Consider the following 21,217-nt stretch of genomic DNA (forward strand, 5'->3'; position numbering starts at 1 on the left):
GTAAGGTAGAGTATCTTAATGCAAGATAAATTACATCTGCAGTGGTAGGAGGTGGCCCTAATCTTCTATTTAGACACAGGTGTTGGGAGGACACATACTGTTTGATGAGTAGTACTGCCTGAAGCAGCTTTAAGAAGATTTTAAAGGGGGACGGTGTTACAGGGTCATGTTTACATTTTATTTTATATTGTAGGGGTACACATTTTTACACTTGTTGTACAACTGGAACCAAGCGGACCCATAAGTGTCCATTTGATTCCATTTGTATAGAGTTCACAACCTTCTCTCATTCCTACTCACGTCAATGCTGCGATTCACAAGCCACAAATTGCATGACAAGCCAAGACATTACAGCTTATCGTGTGCACACTTTCCGTATATTAAGTCATTGGGCTCAGTTCATACAGAAGTCCATTCAATCTGGCTCTCAAAGCTTTCAATACATTTGCTGGGGTCCAGATGTATAGGCTACAGAGGGGGAAAGTGGATCTGTGATTTGTTGCCAGGGTCTACATTCTCCTACCATTTCTGCATATTACAAAGTTCTCCAATGCATATGACATCTGTCATACATCACTAAACATTATTTTCAGAGTAAATAACTTCACTGTGCTCTCAGCCAAAGCCATAATACACAGTCTGTCACTACAGTGCAACAAGGCTTCCTTTGTAAAGGTGCAGCCTGTTTGACATGCAAGTCCTTATCACTCTTACTTTGATAGTATTTTATCCCTCAGAACATTTAAGAAATATGTTTTTTCCGTAGCTGAGTGGGTAGAAGCCGCATGGGGATCGGAAGGTTGCCGGTTCATCCCCTGGCCCACCCCCGGTCCACCCAGTCTGTGTCTTTGTGACGTGTCCCTGAGCAAGACACTTAACCCCTAACTGCTCTGTACTAGTAGCACTGCTCATACAGTAATTATGATGGGTAAATGCTGAGGACACATTTTACGTTTGTACAGTGACAAACAATAACAAATCATATTGTTGTTGCTGCTTTTTTATGATTATTTTAAAAACCTTTTAAAATAGTGAAAATAGCTGCTGTTTTCACTTGCATGATGAAGTAGGGAATTCATTTACAACAATACATAAAAAGTTGAAATATGGAGATGCGACATATCTTAAACACCTCAGAATCACACAACTTACCACACTTCATCCAAATGCAATGCTGATGGTGATGTTCTCACATTTTGTAATTTAGGTTGATTGTGTCATAATCCATACGTATGTCTCATATGAATGTATTTGCACAGGACTGGGGGGATAAGCTTCTTAGTGAGAACACCAGTGTTTTTTGAGAGACATCACACTTAAATAGCAATCATGAATAGGCTGGTATCTCTCAATGATGGAGAAAGACACTTAAAAACAGTTCTGAGAGATTAAATCCTATCAAAGTAAGACTGACAAAGGACTCGCATGTCATAAAAGCAGAGGGTCACGGAATTAGAACTCTGGTAGGATACTGCAGTTGTTCTCAAACCCCCAATTTTGTATGCATCAGGCCACAGACCCCCATAACTCTTTAGAGTGTGCAAGTGGAACCAAACGGACCTCACGGCTCCGTTTGGTTCCACTTGCACACTCTCAGAGTAGAAGACCCGTAAGGTCCATTTGGTTCCTATCCATGATTTACCTGGTGACCCCCTAGAACCCCCTCAAGTACCCCAGTGGGGTCCCCGGACCCCACTTTGAGAGCCACTGGGATACTGAACTCTGGGCCTGTCCCGGGGCTGTCGGAGAGGCCGTGCGGTGGATTGCTATCCTTGGGGCCGGGTGGATGCGAGAGAAGGGAGAAGATGAGGGGCATGGCGGCCGGCCGGTCATCATCATCATCATCGGCGGGCAGGGGGATGACCACGTCGTCCTGGTCCCACAGGTGATGGAAGGAGTTGGTGTGGGAGAGGTGCAGGGACGGAGGCGGGTGGCTCTGGGCCACGTGCCGCAGGTTGTTGCCCCTTTCTTTGTCACCGTCCTCGGGGGGGCCCAGCATACAGTCTGCAAAGGGCAGGGAAAAGCGGGTGAGTATTCTAATCTAGACCAGTGGTTCTGAACCTTTAGAATTTCAAGGACCCACAGTTTGGTATGCATTAGGCCATAGACCCCCAGTTGATACCATTTGGAGACTGGAGACAGCAATATAGATGTCTCTGCTGCTGTCGGGCAGAAGCCAGCTATGTACAAAATACTACTAACTTTTCAGGAAATGCAGAAAGAAAAACATGTTTTTAGAACAACACAATACTGCCTGATCAAAGTTGGTATGGTGACTTAATACATTGTCAGATACTTGAATGTGTCCTTATATCATCATCACTTCACCCAAATACAGCTCAAGTGGAGTTGGGAGATTTTTGACCATTAATGTGGAGATGTTTTTTTTCCCGTCTGACTTCGTCATTCTAATCAATGGGGGACAAACCACCTAACTCCACAGGTTGGAGTTGTATGCTTTGTCCGACAGTTTGAGGATCCAATGGAGTTAGGAGGTTTAGTCAGAGGCACTTTTTTAATACTTTTCATTGGTTCAATATTTGTAAAACCCACACACAGACGTAAAGGGTGTGTGTTATAAACACACTGAGTTGTAAAAAAAAAAAACAATTACGTTGAAAAATGTAGATAGCTGGTTTCTGCCCGTCAGCGACGATATATATGTATTTGCAAAAGCTGGTTTATTATAATCGTTAGTACATAAGTGATAAGAAAGCCTGCAGTGTTGTACAATCTCCCTTCTAAACACATCAGCTTTTACATGCCTGTCACTTTCTCCTTGTCAATGTCTTTTATTTAATGTCTGTCTCATTGTTTTCATATCTCTGACGCACAAATGTTCTGTAAAATGTTGCTGATTATTCAATCGAACAATACCCCTAATTTTCCGTACGTGCTTGTTTGTGCATAATTTACTGATGGTTTATATAACTTTCTGGCATAAAAGGTTTCTCCAGTTGTTGTTCCAAACCAGTTCCAACCAGCAGTTTGCGTGCCTTTCTACCATCAAAACACAGATTAATGTACAGATACTGTAAATGCTGGGTACACCTGGGTGGAGGGGTAAATATTTCACATTGTTAGTTAAAGTTATCATGGTGTCAGGGTATTTTGACCTATGACCTTGCTATAGAGGATTACATTTTGCTATCATGTTGGCTCCAAAAATAGACAAAGGCATTGCAAATGAAAACTATGATTTCTGTTTGTCCATGTGTCATAGTGAGAAAGTAACCTAACAGATTTCACTCTAAATAGCTTGATTGTGGGTTGATTAGGACATAGTGCTCACTAAACTAAAAACTAAAACTAGGTGTTTGTATTGTGGTAGCTATTCTGCTACCCATATATTAAAAGCAAAAAATTACTTAAATAACAGTAAACTAACACTAAACATTTGTAAGCAATAACAACTAAACTGTGCAAACCCAGGAAACTATAACTGAATTAATGGAATTTAACAAAAAAAACATGCACAAAATAAAAAAGAAAACTAATGAAAAACCATAGTAACTCAGATCTATTACCTGCGATGTCAACGGCCAGGTCTTTGATGAGATGTCCAACAATAACATAGGCAACTCCAACCAGGGCCAGTGCAGCCATCAGTAGATATAACACAGGTTTAGGCAGAGGGAACAGCTCCTTGGCCACGGGCTTGTTGTACTGCTTGTATATGGGCTCTTCTATGGACGTAGAAATCAATGCCTGCACTCCAACCGTGAAGTTATTCATGGTTTAGGGGAATAATAACGTGATATTCCTTCAGAGAAAGACAACTCGCCTGATCTCTCTCTCTCTCTCTCTCTCTCTCTCTCTCTCTCTCTCTCTCTCTCTCTCTCTCTCTCTCTCTCTCTCTCTCTCCCGAGGTTCCACTCAAGACTGAAGCATCGAGGTAATGTTATCCCCCAAACTGAACTGCTAATCCTGATTGGAGTAGTCGATAGCCTGCAAAGAAAACGACAAGTCACGGGGGAAAATCCACAAAGATTGTGTCAAAACTAAACAAAATGAATTTGTGCAAAGCAAAATCGCTCAATTTAAAAATGACTTTTCATTGTACTTTGCCTACCTTATTAATTCACAAACCGCTTAAAATATTCCATTGCATATAGCTAAGCCTTCGGTTTAAAGACATTATTAACACTGTAAACACTGTAGTAGACAATTGTGGAGGTTTGCAGTGAATGCTCCTACCTGTTGTAAGCTGCAGGGCTATTCCTGTCACTGTCCTTGGTGCTGAAATGAAACGCACGGTTGAACCAGCCCCCGTCCATTCACCTGAAGTGTGACGGTCTAGCTTGCCTTGCACACAACATAATGTGCTTCTCAAACATTTTCATGTCAAGGAACCGCACATTGATATGTAGGCTATTTGACCGCGGAACCCCATCTGAAAATATTTTGTGCCCGGGACCCCCAGAAGAGATTTGTGTTTCCTCTTTGCCTTGCCTACTTGTTGTTAAATAGTTGTACGAGGCTTTATTGTTTTATTGGATCTTGTTTATTCGATAAACGTATTTGCTTTAGCTCTTGCTCATTTGATTTTCCTATTTATCTCATCTGTTTAAGAAAGTAGGTAGCTGATATATTGCACTTTTACCTCAGCGCTAGGTATACTCTTAGTTGCTTGTTTTAGAAGAGAATGCACTTAAGACTTGTGATTAGTAGTTTCGTTCACTACCTATATTGAATGCACTTATTGTAAGTCGCTTTGGATAAAAGCGTCTGCTAAATGACTGTAATGTAATGTAATGTGTTAAACCTGTTCTAATTTATTCAAATTTGTCAAACTATCTCATAAATATCAGGTCTACAAGCGCACTTGTAGACCGCACCAAACTTGGCAAAAACACTGTTCAGGGGTCTGCCATAACAATAGTCACCAAAGGGGCCACCTGTGTCCCCCAAGGGCCCCGGTTGCCCCAACTTAGAAGCATAGAAACACTGCACACAGTACGCCTTGGAACCAGTACACTGCACACTAATATAACACAGTATCACAATGCACACCAATCAATAAGACAGTAGTTCCCAAACATTTTCATGTCAAGGACCTCCAAATGTATTTTGTGCCAGAGACCCCCATAAAAAAAAGATTTGTGTCGTTAAACATTTCAAACAATATTCTATTAAGGGACCAGTCGAAATTTACATAAGGGGGGGCATGGAGGAAAATAGGGGAGGGTCATGCCTTTCTAATTTTGGTCCAAGGGAGGGTCAGCTAATTTTACTTTGAATCCAAGGGAGGGTCATGCAATTTTGAATTGATAAAATAGTCCGTTTTTTATATACCTTTTTAGTACAGCAGAACAGTGGTCAATGACCCCTCTCCATTTCAAAGGATACAAAGAATTCAAATCAAGTAACACCTTGTCTATTTAGAATCAATGACGGTCGTTAACAAGCCATCAACGCACAGCGAGTGTGAACGACCCAGTCAAATCTATTCAGCGTCTTAACGATGGTGGTTGAACAATTAAGCAAAACTTCAACAGGCGTTATTGGAGAGATGCATTATAAATAGGCCTACTATAACTGGATATTCATAATCATTTGAAGTAATTCTGTGCATGTGATTAATGTGGATCTATATGGACAGTTGTGTATAGATGCCTATAGCTCCACAAGTAAAACCAGAAGCATCAGGCCATAATTGATAGCCTAATTTGTTTTATGTAGGCAACAGTGTAGTTGTAGTCACTGTAGTTGATAATTAAAAGGGCAGAGTGACAAAAGTTTTAAACTACTGGTTACCAAATATTCAACTTTCTTCAATCTGACCAGGATTCAATGGGTTTCCCACATGTAAGATGAGAACACTATCCATTCTGCTACCACTACTACAGATACACTGTGCATTTAGCAAGACTGACTACACTACAGCAATGTTCTAATCAATGTGGAAAGCAAAACATTGGACATATCAGTTTTAAATGTCATGTTGTATTTGATGGGGAGGGTTAGGGGTGTCAAGAATTTCACAATACGATACATGATGTTGGGCATGATATCGATATGATATATTATTAATGTTCTTTTCTCATGTATCATCAACATTGGCCATCATCTTATAAATAACGTTATAAAGCAAGTTAGAAACAATTACAAAGTGCTTTGTACACAAATAAATACATTTGTGCAAGCTTAATGGAGAAGTGAAGTTCTCACTAACTATAAACCCATTGTTTCAGAGGACAGATAGACACAATATAACAAATATAATATAATATAAGACTGCATAACTATAAATTCCACAAACCTCATATTTTTGTCATCTGGACTTTACCAACCAAGTGCAGCCTAGTTATTTCCAACAGCTAAAAAACATCTATAATACCAGATACAGTATAATACAATCTTAGATTAGATGTAGGCCTATTTGAGAGTGCAGATGCATGTCACATTAACGAGCGTCAACGAGCATCAGCTGACACACAACACCTCCCCTCTGCAGTGCTTTAAACTGAAAGTGACTGACTGGAGTCTGTTTCATTTCTCTCCAAAATACCTTGAATATGATGGAAGACATGATTAATAATTACTATGATTATGATAAGCTTTACATTTCATATCATACAGTAAAAACTCCTAACTTTCACCGGCAAAAAAAAAGAAGTGTTTTTTTATTATTAAAAAAACAATTAAAAAAATATTACGATACAGTATGACATCATGACAATACCTATCATCACATTTTAATACCACGATAGGCTATATCGTGACACAATATATCGTGACACTTCTAGGCGGGGAGGGTTACTCTTTTTTTTGTAATCACTTGGGGAGGGTCATTGATTTTTTTTTTTTTTCAAAGGGAGGGTCATGGCATTTTAGATCAGGGCACATACTTTTCCTCCATGCCCCCCCTTATGTAAATTTCGAATGGTCCCTAACTCATTTTAGTGGGGACCCCACAATGACTCCTGGGGATCCCGGACCCCACTTTGAGATCACTGCAATAAGGACCAGTCCACACTGCAGGCAGGACAGAACCGCCTTTACCTATAGGGGGAGACAGAGGGCCCCCATAGCCAGCACCTTTGATAGGGTGTCACATGACCTCAATCTATTTTTAAGACAGTCTAAAATGTAGGACCAAGTTCTCTCTTCCCTGTGAGTGTCCACAGGGAGTTCACATATCCCTACTACAGTAATAGCCTCTAATAACATAATATGTAATATTGACATTCAACATTCAAGTCAGAATCAGTTTTATAGCCAGATATGTGTGCACATGTAAGTCATTTGTCTTGGTGAGGTTGGTGCATTACACTGAAAGTGTAAAGTAGCACTTTGCACTGTGTATTATATTCACAGATTCACACTCACATTCACACACAGATGGCGGAGGAAACCATATGCAAGGCACCTACAGTACCTGCAAATTGGGAGCAGTTTGGGGTTCAGTGTCTTGCTCAAGGACACTTTGACAAAGTTAAAAAAATAAAAATAAACACTGAGGATTTTACTGAAGGAATACTTTAGATTAGAAGCTTATGACATGTATCCAATGTGAGTATTACAGGATGCATGTGTGCGTGGATGAGTGAGAGCTAAAAGGTTAGAGCTGTAGAACTCGGATCTGTCTCGTCTTGGTCTCACCTGTAATTTTACTCAGTCCTGAAACCAAAAAGATTCTGGGAAATTCCAAATCTACTTAGTTCAGGACAGAAAGTTTCTCCAAAGTTGCCATCTTTAATAGATTTACTGTCAATAAAAGGGTGGTATTTTTGTTTTGGTTCATTCTCAGATTTATTCTTGAATTAATTACTTTATTACTTGAGTAATTATGCATAGAAAATATTGTATATAGCTTATAGGTTTTACATTTCGAATAATTCTTTTATATAAGTAATAGTGGTGATATTTATTTTGAGTACAGGACATTACATAGGTACATATCGTTGCTGTCCGGCAGGAACCAACTAAATCCATTTTTCCGCTTTTTCATTTTTTTCCATAAATCAGTGCTATTGAACACTCTTTACGTCTGTGTGTTGGTAAAAAAAATATTGAACGAATTAAAAGTATTAAAAAGTGTTTCTGACAAAAGCAGTAGCTGGTTTTGCTGACTCCAGGCTCCACCCCCTTTTGACCTCCAACCTCATTGTGGGCTTGGAGGTCCATTCAGCTGTTCTTATCAATGATGAACAAAACCTCCTAATTCCACTTTTTGTTTGACAGCAGAGATATGAACTATAGTAGAGCTAATTCCATCGGTAACAGTAGTAAGGTGTTTGACACTCAGTCCATATTAGGATTATTTCTGCCCCACCTCAGTCTCGGTCTCAACCGCCCTTTGGTCTGGGTCTTGAATCAGTCTTCATTCAATGAGGGGTAGCGGGGCGCTTCTGTCACAGCAGGCAGACTCAAAGTCCATCTCCTCTACTCATTTGGGACTCAATCAGTCACAGAAAGCCACATACCCCAAAAGATGAAGGCCCAAAAGTTATTTCCTCATGTAAGACCATGTTTAACAGGCCTCAGCACTGTGCACACAGTAAAATCCTCAATGGTAATTTAACTCGGATATCGTGTCTAAATGGAACCAAACGAACACATGCCCATTTGTAACTCAAGAGTGCACAAAAAGGAACCAAATGGACCCATACGGATCCATGGGGGAAGGGGTGGAAGTCTTTATCTGTCCGATGATGCTCGCCCCACCCGGGTATCCCATTTACTGTGATGGATTTAAAACCGCTAGAGACAAGAATAAACCTCCGGATATTATCTGCTGGACACTGTGGACGGTTTGTTCCATCCATGGTGTCCAGTAATATTCCCCAATGTCAAGGAGAGGATCTGAGAGAGAGAGAGAGAGAGTTAGGAGAGCAGGCAAGAGGGTGATTTAAGGGTAATTCTTTCAGAGTTCAAGTACTTCAGTAAAACTACTTAATTATGTGTCTACCTTCATGTTACTCCACTACAGTTTTAAACAAATGTACCTTTTACGCCAATACATTTCCCCATGCCCCTCAAAGTACTTGTTACATTGATAAGCCATAGGAAAAAAAATCCCTTTGCAAAGAAGATAGTTATTAATGTTCAGCCTGGTTAGTATGTTACTGCTACCAAGGAAGATGCAACAATCATCACCCTTGACCATAATGTAAGATACTGTACCGGATGTTCATCATTGAAGTGAGGAGGGATTCCTTTTGGCTGAAGTCTGTCAAGAGGGACTAAAATTCCAGCATTCGTCCTCAAATTCGTCCTCTTTTATTTTTCAATACCTACAGCTGGGTATAGCTACATTTAATATCAGAAAATATATATATTTTTTACTTTACAGGTAATGTCACATACTTTAAAGACTTTAAGATTCAAATTATATTTTAATGGGTGACTTTCACTTTCACCAGAGTCATTTTCTACTACTATAACAGTACTTTGAGCACACTGATTTCCCAATAGAGGCAAATGCTCTACCCTAAAAATATGTTTCAAACATTTTATCAATACAGGTGCACCTTGAGATCTTAACTTGCGATTTGGTGTGCCTTGTGCACAACAAACACTGGACTACAGTATGTCAGGTTGTATCAGTCTACCATTATCTATGTCAAAACGAGAAACATGGCCCAAAGTTTTAGATTTCCTTCTAAATTTACGTTTTCTATAATCTTACCTCATAGCACTACTCCTATTGGGATATTCAGACCCTCCTCTAAGGTTACCAACAAAAGGTACAGTGAGTACACAAGAGTGATTGAATACGACGTGGGCCTCTGCCAACACTATAGAGGATGATACTCCATAGCACCTCTCCAGTAATACAACGCTCCACACCCAGTCACTGCCATGAAGTCGCCAAAGCAGAACATAAACACCAAATGAAACCATAGAAGCTGGGTTCGTGTATTGAAGGATGCTGTCCTATTTTCTTGCATTGCCCAAGAGAGCAATGTCCTGTACTACCCAGTGGTTTAAAGTACATTTACTCAAGTGCTGTACTTAAGTACAATTGAGGTACTTTTACTTTACTGGAGTATTTCCAATTTTCAATACTTTTACTTCTACTCCACTACATCTCACTGGCAAATATTATACTTTTACTCCACTACAATTATTTGGAAACTTTAGTTACAAGTTACTTTGTAGATTTTGATTATTATTACAAAACATACATTAATCACTTCAGCCCTATATAAATTTCGGCCATTTGAAAATGGCCGATCTACAAGCTCACAATGCGTCATCGCAACGCCTTGTGAGCTTGTAGATCTGCTTTTTTCAAAAGATTTTTATACATTTGAAAACTTGTGAAATGGGACCTTCCGCATAATGAGTACTTTTACTTTTGGTACTTTTGATACCAATACTTTTGTACTTTTAATCAAGTAAATTTTGAATTCCGGACTTTTACTTGTAATAGAGTATTTCTAATAATGAAAGTGGAGCAGTCCTGTCTTCTCCATCTGAGAAACCTTTTCAGAAATAAATCAGATGTACTGTTTTGACATGTGTCATTGGCAGTAGTGGTAGAAGTGCTTTTTATACCACAATGTAGAAACACAAGTAAAAGTCCTGTGTTCAACATTTTACTTAAGTAGAGGTATTTGCATCAAAATATAGCCTACCTTGAGTACCAAAGTAAAAGTACTTGTGCACAATGACTAATTTCACAAAATGTAAAAAATGTGCTACAATTTCTCCAAATGTTTTATACATTTGGAGAAAGCATCTACAAGCTTGCACTGCAACATGCTGGTACTTATAGATCGACTATCTTTTAATACAATAAAATAGTGCTTATGTGGTTACTGTACGTTTTGTTTCACCAGTTATATTCAAAGTTGGTATTCATTGTGCATCATACAGTAGTAGTTTACTCAGAGCGTTACTGAAGAAATGGCATTCTAACAACCAAAGGTGGACACAATGTAGCCAGTAGACAGGCCACAGCCTCCCTCACAGCCTCCCTCCCACTTCCTGTTTTCCAGATTGTTTGGTTCACTATAAAAGCCACACCAATGATGGTCAAAATAGGAAGATACATCCCAATTGGAGCCACTATAGGCGAAATAGTACACAAATCCTACAAATGGTCTCCTAAGTAGGCGTGGTTTGCTTCTCCCCCTCCCATCCCACCACCCTCCCCCTCCCCTGGCTGACAATGTCATTTGGATGAGCATTGTATTGGTTGTGCGTTGCATGTTATCCCAAATCATGCCAAGACAGTTAATAATGGAAAATTATATTATTGAGCATTACTTACTTACTTACTTATGCCTATCGCTCCTTTTCATGGAGCATAGGCCTGAGTCAGAGTCAGAGCCAGAGTACTCTAGCTTGGGCCTTCTTTTCCAACTGCTTCCATGTCAGTCCACACTGCTTGATGTCAGTCTTAAGGTCCCTGCACCAGGTGTTCTTTGGCCTTCCCCTCTTTCTAGTGCCTTGCGGGTTCCATCTAAGGGCTTGTCTCGTGATGCTGGTATTGGGCTTCCGGAGTGTGTGGCCAATCCATCATCCCCACCTTCTTCTCTTAATCTCCTCTTCCACTGGTGGTAGACCCGCTCTCTGCCAGAGATCGTTATTGCTGATAAATTGCTTATTGAGCATTGGAACACACATTTTATTTAATTTTTAATAAATAATTTTCTCCTGATTTGTGTCTCTAAAAAAAAGCCATTTTAGTATGTAAATCTTGTAAATAGTGTGTGGCTTGTGACGATCGGGTCCAATATTTAGTTCAGTGACCGACCATGAGACTAAAGAATGGTTCAGAAGCTGTGTTCACGTTCACTCTTCCATTGGAATGAATAGACTCAAACATGCTTCCGCTCTCCTAAAAAGGCGTCCACCTATTCACCTGTTTCCTAGGCTGTGTGTGCATCACTTCCTGTCGATTTGATCCAATGAAATCCAATTAAACTGGTCAGATGACCAATGATATCCAATGAAATCGACAGGAAGCGATGCCCACACAGCTTAGGAAACAGATACGGGAAGTAAACCGGAGATGCCATGTCTTGCTATTTCCGTCTTGGGCCACACTCAGCATGGGGAATGTCTCTTTTTGGCCCCTGGTGTGGCACGTTGCTCTGCCCTGTGCAATGCCTGGTAGGTGTATATTTTAGTTTACAGGTGAAGTAGTCTCGCGTAGCCAGACAACTATTCCACAATCTCTGAATGCTATATAGAGTCTGGAACTACAACTCCCGAAATCCAAGAGAGGAAGCTGGCACTTCCGTTCACGAAAATATATTTTAAAATATCTTTACATTTTATTTCCATTTCTGCTAAGCAGCAAGCTAAATATACTTAGATGATTTGCATTTATATTAGGATAAATCTGCGCGACTGTAAAGACGAAACGGAAGTGGGGAGGAGGCTTCATATCCGGTTTATATTCTAATCATGATCAGAGCTTCTGAGTCCCAGACTGTATGACCGGAAACATTTGAAAATTGTGGGAGGCAACAGTCTGGCCACGCGAGACTACAGGTGAAGGTACACAGCTGTATAGGTATAGCTTTTCTTCTGTGTTTGACCTTGTGTTTGTCACACTTTAGGTCCTGCTCAATAGTGATCCCCGCCTTCCAGTGTTGAGCCTCCATATGGGTACTGTTAATATAATCAGACAGAGGTAAATGTCAATGTTATGTTTGGTTATATAATAGATTGTTTTACAGTATAGATTGCCTTAAGTTACTGTGTTAATTTGTGCAATCTGTTTCTTTTGTAGACACTGACTGCCACTGCTGTTGTGTTTGGGGTTTTGTTGATGGTTTTTATTTCAGTTCTTTCGGTGCTTTTGTTATAATTTAGTGTTAGGCGGCCTTTGTTGTAAATTATCCTTGTTAATTGTCTGTCCTTTGTGACATTTATTCCCCCAAAACGTAGGCTATACAATATACTGTTGTATGTCTTGATTCTGGGAATATAACCTGTCTGTTTTCTGATTGCTACAGGATTGGTGTGGAGTGCTTTGATTTGATTGCTGTTGAACATAGATATGTTAGAACAATCATTTTCTACATTATGCCATGTTAACCACTTGAACCCAAGCATCCATTTTCTCGGGGGAACATTTGCAGAACATGGCAAATCTACAAACTCGCAATGTATTGCAACCACGTACGATGCGTTGTGAGTTTGTAGATCTGCTATTTAAGATTGGTTAATGGTTTACCAAGTATAGAGGGTTTAAGTGGTTAAATTAACAGAATTTAAGGTAGAGAAGGGACTACGATGGTAGTAAATATGGTGGTGAGTGACAGTCACATTTGGGCATCTCTATATTTGGGCAAGACTGACATGGAACTCCATATTTGGGCATGACTGACATCATAGTGATGAGGCAAGTGTCAAGAGCTCAACTGCATTTATATACTGTAAAGCGTTAAGACCCTGCAGAGTTCGTGGGCACCGAATGATCAAGATCAATTACGAGATTGCGAAACAAACAATTAACTTACAAAACAAACACAACTTTATAATAATATATTATAATAGTAATTAGTAATATATTACTTAATAATATATATTCCACTGGAATAGTATAGAAAACTGCTCCATTTTTAAGGGCATCGAGGAATACATACTTAAAATTAAAGTCTAGCCCTTCAGAATGACCGACCCAGCTGTAGTAAATAGGGTGGTGAGTGACATTATTCACTCTCCTGAGGACAAGCATCTATACAGAGGCCTGGAGTTCACCAACGGATTAAAGGCTGTGCTGATCAGTGACCCAACCACAGACAAATCAGCAGCAGCACTGGATGTACACGTAGGTTCATCGTCAGACCCTGCAAACATCTCGGGCCTGGCCCACTTCTGTGAGCACATGCTGTTCCTTGGCACAGAGAAGTACCCCAAGGAAAATGAATACAGTCAGTTCCTCAGCGAGCACGGAGGCAGCTCCAATGCCTTCACCAGTGAAGAACACACCAACTACCACTTTGATGTGTCCCATGAGCACTTGCAAGGAGCCCTGGATAGGTTTGCCCAGTTTTTCTTGTGCCCGCTGTTCGATGAGAGCTGTAAGGACCGGGAGGTGAACGCTGTGGACTCAGAGCATGAGAATGGCTTACTGAATGATGCCTGTAGGTTGATTCAGTTGGAGAAGGCCACTGGCAATCCTGACCACCCCTTTAGTAAATTTGGAACAGGTAACAAATTGACCCTTGAGACAATACCTTCTAAAGATGGCATTGACATGCGCCAGGAGCTGCTGAAATTTCACTCCACCTTCTACTCCTCCAACATAATGGGACTCTGTGTGTTGGGAAGAGAGTCACTTGACGAGTTGACCTCCATGGCGGTTGGTCTGTTTGGAAAGGTGGAGAACAAGAACGTGCATATCCCAGACTTTCCTGAGCATCCCTTCCAGGAGGAACATCTCAGACAATTCTACAAAGTGGTGCCTATCAAAGACATCAGGAACCTGTCTGTGACCTTCCCCATCCCAGACCTGCAGAAGTACTACAAGTCTAACCCAGGGCACTATTTAGGACATCTGATCGGTCACATGGGTCCAGGAAGTCTGCTGTCTGAGCTCAAAGCCAAAGGTTGGGTGAACACACTGGTTGGAGGAGAAAGAGCAGGAGCGAGAGGATCCATGTTCTTCAGCATCAATGTGGATTTAACTGAGGAGGGGCTCTTGCACGTAGAGGACATCATCTTCCACATGTTCCAGTACATCCAGAAACTGCGCACAGAGGGACCTCAGGAGTGGGTCTTTCAGGAGTGTAAGGATTTATACAAAGTGGCCTTCAGGTTCAAGGACCAAGAGCAGTGGCCCGGCAGCTACACTTACAAACTGGCTGCTTATACGCACTACTACCCTCTGGAGGAGATTCTGACGGGGGACTCTTTTTTGGAGGACTTCAAACCTGATCTTATAGAGATGGTGCTGGATAAGCTGAGACCAGAGCATATCAGAGTGACGGTGGTGTCAAAGTCGTTTGAAGGGCAGACAGACAGGATTGAAGAGTGGTATGGCACACAGTACAAACAGGAGGCCATCTCTGATGAGGTCATCCAGAAATGGGCACACGCCAACCTCAACGACAAGTTCAAGTTACCTATGAAGAACGAGTTCATTCCCAATAAATTTGAGATCTACCCTCTGGAGAAAGACTCCCCAGCCTTCCCCACTTTAATCAAGGACACTGCCATGAGCAAGGTGTGGTTCAAACAGGATGACACGTTCTTCTTGCCCAAGGCTTCTTTAAACTTTGTGTTCTTCAGCCGGTTTGTGTATGTGAACCCCTTGCATGTTAACATGACATATTTATACCTGGCGCTCTTCAAGGACTCCCTCAACGAATATGCATATGCAGCTGCGCTAGCTGGCTTGAGCTATAACCTCCAAATTACCTATGGGATGTGTCTGTCTTTGAATGGCTACAACGACAAGCAACAAATCCTTCTGAAGAAAATCATTGAGAAGATGGTCAATTTTGAGATTGACAAGGAGCGTTTTGACATCATCAAGGAAGCTTACATGCGCTCTCTGAATAACTTCAGGGCAGGGGAGCCTCACCAGCACGCCGAGTCCTACCTCCTACTGCTAATGAGTGAGGTTGCTTGGACCAAAGATGAGCTCATAGACACTCTGTATGATGTCACTATCCCACGCCTCAAGGTCTTCATAGCTCAGCTGCTGTCACGATTGCATATTGAAGCCCTTCTCCATGGCAACATAACCAAGGAGTGTGCTCTTGCCACTATACAGATACTGGAGAACACTCTTATTGAGCACGCTCACACCAAACCCCTCCTCCCCAGCGAGCTGATTCGCTACAGGCAAGTGCAGGTTCCAGACGGTGGCTGGTACGTGTACCAGCAGAGGAACGAAGTGCACAACAACTGTGCCATTGAAATCTACTACCAGATGGGCATGGAGAACACTCACGAGAACATGCTGCTGGAGTTATTCTGCCAGATAATTTCTGAGCCATGCTTCAATATACTGCGCACCAAAGAACAGCTGGGCTACATAGTGTGCAGTGTGACCTGCCGTGCCAATCATGTCCAGGGCCTCTGCTTCATTATCCAGTCAGAGAAGGCTCCACACTACCTGGAGAGCCGTGTGGAGGCCTTCCTGCACACCATGGAGACGTCCATAGAGGAGATGAGCGAGGAGACTTTCCAGAACCACATCCAGGCTCTGGCTGTCCACCGTTTGGACAAGCCCAAGATGCTGTATGCAGAGTGCGCAACATACTGGGCTGAGATAACGTCACAGCAGTATAATTTCGACAGAGATAACATTGAGGTGTCCTATCTGAAAACTCTGACAAAAGAAAAACTGATGTTGTTCTACAGAGAACTGCTGGCAGTAGATGCCCCCAAGAGACACAAAGTGTCTGTGCATGTTCTCTCTAAGGAGATGGATTCTTGCCCCATTGTGGGCGAGTTCCCTACCCAGAATGATGTCGACCTGGCTCCAGCCCCGTCCCTGCCGCAGCCTACTTTAGTGCAGGACATCACTGAGTTCAAGAAGAGTCTGCCTCTCTTTCCATCTCAACCTTGCCTCTCTTGCTCTATCCCCAAACCTTCTAACCTGGGCTGACCCTAATTTAGTAATGTCTGATGATGTCCTTCCTTGTCACTCCTAATGAGAATCATAGCATCCTCAATTCTGCCACCTCCAGCTGCGCCTCCTGTCTTATTATCAGTGCCACCGTTTCCAAGCCGTAGGCCCTACAGCATGGCTGGTCTCACTACCGTCTTATAGATCTTCCCTCTCACTGGTACCCTTCTGTCACAAATAACTCCTGACACATACGTTCCCTCAAAGTACAGTACTCCTTCCATCTTCTCAACAAACTGGCTTCGCTTGCTAGAACTTTTCCATCTCTAACCCTTATCACCGTAACCTGTTGCACATCTTTTCCATCTCAGTGCCGCTGTGTCTATAGCCAATCGGTACAAATCCTTTCCTCCCTCCTTGGTGTCCAACCGCTTCATAACTCTGCTGCCTTTCTAATCTCCTCCCTGAGCTGCATACAGCATTGCGTTCTTTCTTCATCTTCCACCATTTGATCTTTTGATCTTTTAAAAAAAACTCCAAAACTCATGGCATTGCCAATTGACATTAACAATCTCTTTTAGAAGGGAGACCTGGGCTACAAGGTAGCAACATCTAACTATAAATTCCACAAATCGCTGTCAGTCAGTATCTGTCCTTTGCCTATCTATCCATCTATCACTCTACTAAAAATGCTCCTGCAAACAAAGCTGTACTGGCAGGTTTTTGTCTCTTTCTTGTACAGCAATGAGCAGCTGTGAATTTGACTGATACATTTTAGACATAATTATTCTAGCCACTTCAGTTAAAAAAAACAAATACAATAATAATAATAATAGAAAAAACTAAACAAAACATAAAATAACAAAAAAACTATCTATCTGTCTATCTATAATGGTGAAATATTTCCTACAATGTGCAATAAATATATGACTTTTTGATTTGGCGGCCATCTTAAAAAATGACATATTGGATTTTTGGATGGCCAGGTTTAAAAAGTCAAAGAGTTGACCCAGAGGAATGTTCACGCCAAATGTCACGCTTGTATCACAAAATGAACGTTTGTTCCTATTATCTGCTTTATTTCTGTTCTTGTATCTTTATCATTACATGTGGTCAAGTGACGCTCTGTCTCCACCATAGAGTTAAAAATAAGGTCTCCACCACTCCTTGACTGCAGTGAGAGCACAGCCAGGGTTGCCAGATCTGCTTATTATAATTTCCCCGCAAGACTTTATTTGAAAATAGCCGATCTACTAGCTTACAACGCGTCGCATCGCGACGCGTTGTAAGCTTGTAGATTTGCTATTTTCAAATAGCTGATGTATGTTAAAGTAACCTCGCATCACCAGCCTTTCCACATCAATGTTAAAGTGCTCATGTGGCCCATAGTCGCTTCTTTTGGGCTGGTTTTCCTAGACCTGGTTGCTTGTTTCTCTCACAGAATCTGGCAACACTGAGCACAGCCTGTCCTCTGGGCAGCCAGGTTTGCTGGCCTGTCTCGATATCCATGCTGTGCACTCAGAACATGAATTCCTCTCAGTTTAATTGCCATTGTGGTCAAATATTCTGCCATGGTGTACTGTATATGTAGAGACGGAGAGCATTCAAGTTTCAGGGTTTTTGATTTGATCAAATGGTTTCATTTCATTTTTGTTTACTGCATTTGGTTGTTGGAATGGTCCTGATTATTAGTAGTGTAATCTGTAATGGAGGGTCTAATGCTGGTGTGTTGAGAATCAGGACCAGTTGACTGAGGGGACTCTATAGTTATTTTGAGGGATGTACCTCAATTGTACTTGAGTGCAGTCCTTGAGTAGGTAAAGTAAAAGTACCTCAGAAGACAGTGCTTAGGTAAATTACTTGTACTTCAACCTCCAGTATGAACAAAATTGTACTTTACTGCAGTAGAGTAAAATGTACTTCATACTCAAGAAAAGTGCCTCAACACTGTACTTAAGTAATAGGCTACTTGAGTAAATGTACTTAATTACTTTCAACAACTGGTCATTATTCTACAACCATGTGTTCCGTTGTCAGATAGGACAGCCAGTATAGTTTTAATTATAGCCATAGGCTAATTTAACACCATGGTCGTGTTTGAACTGCTGCCATTTTGCATGTCATGGCTTTTTGTCCAAAAAGGTGGATTATTAACTTTTTATGGGATTCACATTATGTTAAGCCTGGTTTATACATTGGCGTCGAAAATAGCAGCTCTGACTACAATACTATCTCACAAGGCTGGCTTGTAAGATCTGCTAATTTCGAAGCATAAGTATATTAGGCTTTTGCTGTCCAGTGAATTTAGCTCAATGTCGCCATCCTGTGGACAAACGTGGAACATGCAGTGAATAGTGCAATAAATGCTTTTGTAACAAGTGACACAGGTAGTAGGAATACCTTAACACAGAGAAGATAAATACAAAACAATGTTTATTAACAAAACACTATAAAAATAGGGAGGATAACTCCAGAAACATGACACTTACTGCTCAGATAAGAGTATCCACAAAAGGCAGTTTAATTTCTGTAGCTTCAGTCTAAACTTCTTCCACAGATTAAAATGCTAAACATATTGCATCAGATTCCTGCCTGGGTCGTTTGGATATGCTTTCAAACAAGGAACCTTTGGTAGGCAGTTTGGAACAAAATTGCTTTGGTAACAATGTTAGGCATTCATTTCAATGTTACAGAGCCCTTTTAAAAAAAAGCTATGTATACAGTTAAGATATCTTCATTATCACATTCTGAGCACACCTTCATGCAACATACTTCAAAATATAAAAATATAACCATACTAAATCCCCAATATTGGCATACAGACTTTTGTGATAACCAAAAGGTGTGTAACATTTTTTGGTTATTGACTGTATTTAAAATGAAAATATTTTTAGAAAATGCACTAGAACTATAAAATGTTATTACCTAACAACAATGAAAGCACGTTTGTCTTGCTCATAAAAAAAAAAAAGCAGAGACATGCAGCATTAAAACTCAAATTTTGGGGGGGGGGGGGGCGTGGCCCCTTATTGTGACCTGAGGTGAGCTGACATGTGTTCAGTAGAGCAGTGGTTCTCAAAGTGGTTATTTTCCCGCCCAATTTTGAACCAGTTCAGGGTGTTTCCTCTGGAGGTTCAGAACCCTAAGAGTTGGTTCGGAACTGGAAGCAAAAAAATACCAGGTTTTTCTGGGAACCAAAGTGGGCGTGTCAGATATTCTACAGGTTGGAAGATGCAGATTCATGACGTATCCTTGATTACAGTGGCTCCGTTTAAACCTGGTGGAAACGCAGGCCGGTTCGCTAGAAAGCACCACGGTTCCAAGAATCTAGAACGGAACCGGTTCTAGAACATTCATTTGGTGGAAAGGGGGCCAAAATGGGGTCTGGGGTCAGTGGCCTAATGCATAGTAAACTGGGGGTCCTTGAAATTAAAAACATTTGAGAACCGATGCAATAGTGACGCAGTCAACCTACATAACACAACGGACGACACTTCTGATTATCACATCATAGGCACTTGGTGATTTAACAGATCTGAGCTCCTTACGCAACCCTGTTATTTAAAAGGCATATTACACTGTACAAAAAAAACACTCCAAATATATAATTATGGATTTTTTAAAACTCCAAACATTGCCAGTCGTTTGCACCTCCATGACAGCAGGGGGTGCTCTACTCTGCAGGTGCAGGCTCGGGCTTGTTTTTCTTGTCGAGTACTTGGCGGAGGCTCTCTGGCATCAGGTAAGGCCTTTCTGCAGAGCCGTCGTTCCTCTCAAGATCCTCCACTACAAAAAGAAGGAAAAAAAGTGATTAAAGAAATTACAAACAGTTTAAAAGGGTTTCACCTTAAAACAGTTCGGGGTCATTTTAAGGTCTATACTCAGGCTTTTGTGTGTACCCCAGACAGTTATTGCTTCCTATATAAACCCATTGTAACTTCAAACTCCATTTTCACCATGTTAGATTCATTGAAAATCACTTGTCAAAGGAAAGGGCTGTGTTTTTTCAATTACTTTTTTGTTTTTGTATATCATCATCATCATCCGTTTTTACGTCTGGAGACTTTAGGCTCAGACCTGATATATATTATAATAAATGAAAAAAGTAATTGGAAAAAACACTGTCACCGTGTCACGCATTTGGACAAGAAACAGAGAATGCAGAAACTTGATTCAGCACTGCCTTGTTTGATATTTCTTTACTTTGTGATAAACGCGAGGTGAGCCCCAGGCCAAAAATGAGTGAGACTGCATGGTGGCTGGAGGTTGCAACAAATCAGAGCGCTTAGAACTTCCATACAACTAGAGCTGAATTATTAAGACCTAAGGTTTCTGAATTGGTCAAAAATGTTAAAAAGGTACAGTAAGCTGGGTTATTTAATGTTGCAACATTTTGAAACTAACATCACAAAACGAGCATTTCTTTCATACAGTATATTATCGTCTGTCGGGTGGAAACCTCTCATGTCCAAAACAGTTACTTTTTAGGATTCAAATTCAAAAACGGTAAAAATAGCAGATCGACGCTCAAAAACGCGCCGCTTCTCGCCACGTTTCGAGCCTGTGGATCAGCAACTTTTGATGCTTTTGTGTGACGCTGTAGTATGATAAAGTAGGGCATTCATTTACGAAACAAAACAAAGTATTAAAAAAAAAAAAAATGGAGATAAGAGGTTTCTGCCCGACAGCAAAGATATACAGTATATGACAAGATAACAACCTTTCATC

General features: G+C 40.9%; 2 protein-coding genes across 3 annotated transcripts in view; one reads left to right on the forward strand and one right to left on the reverse strand.

The window, feature by feature from the left end:
- Positions 1–13,579: 13,579 nt before the first annotated feature.
- LOC308099616 (insulin-degrading enzyme-like) lies at positions 13,580–16,528 on the forward strand (the record flags this gene model as incomplete). Its single annotated transcript, XM_080448354.1, has 1 exon — positions 13,580–16,528. The coding sequence occupies one exon, from the start codon at positions 13,580–13,582 to the stop codon at positions 16,526–16,528; it is 2,949 nt and encodes a 982-aa protein (XP_080304480.1).
- A 2,376-nt stretch (positions 16,529–18,904) lies between these two features.
- Positions 18,905–21,217, reverse strand: part of LOC308099120 (choline transporter-like protein 2) — a 44,447-nt gene continuing 42,134 nt past the window's right edge. For both annotated transcript variants that reach the window (XM_080447724.1, XM_080447723.1), the window contains exon 22: positions 18,905–20,275. In XM_080447724.1, coding sequence (XP_080303850.1) covers positions 20,163–20,275 — 113 coding nt within the window. In that variant the 3' untranslated portion in view covers positions 18,905–20,162. The remainder of the gene's footprint in view (positions 20,276–21,217) is intronic.

This window comes from Gymnoscopelus braueri, assembly GCF_963280865.1.
Source record: "Gymnoscopelus braueri genome assembly, chromosome: 13".
In the NCBI taxonomy this organism is placed as follows: Eukaryota; Metazoa; Chordata; class Actinopteri; order Myctophiformes; family Myctophidae; genus Gymnoscopelus; species Gymnoscopelus braueri.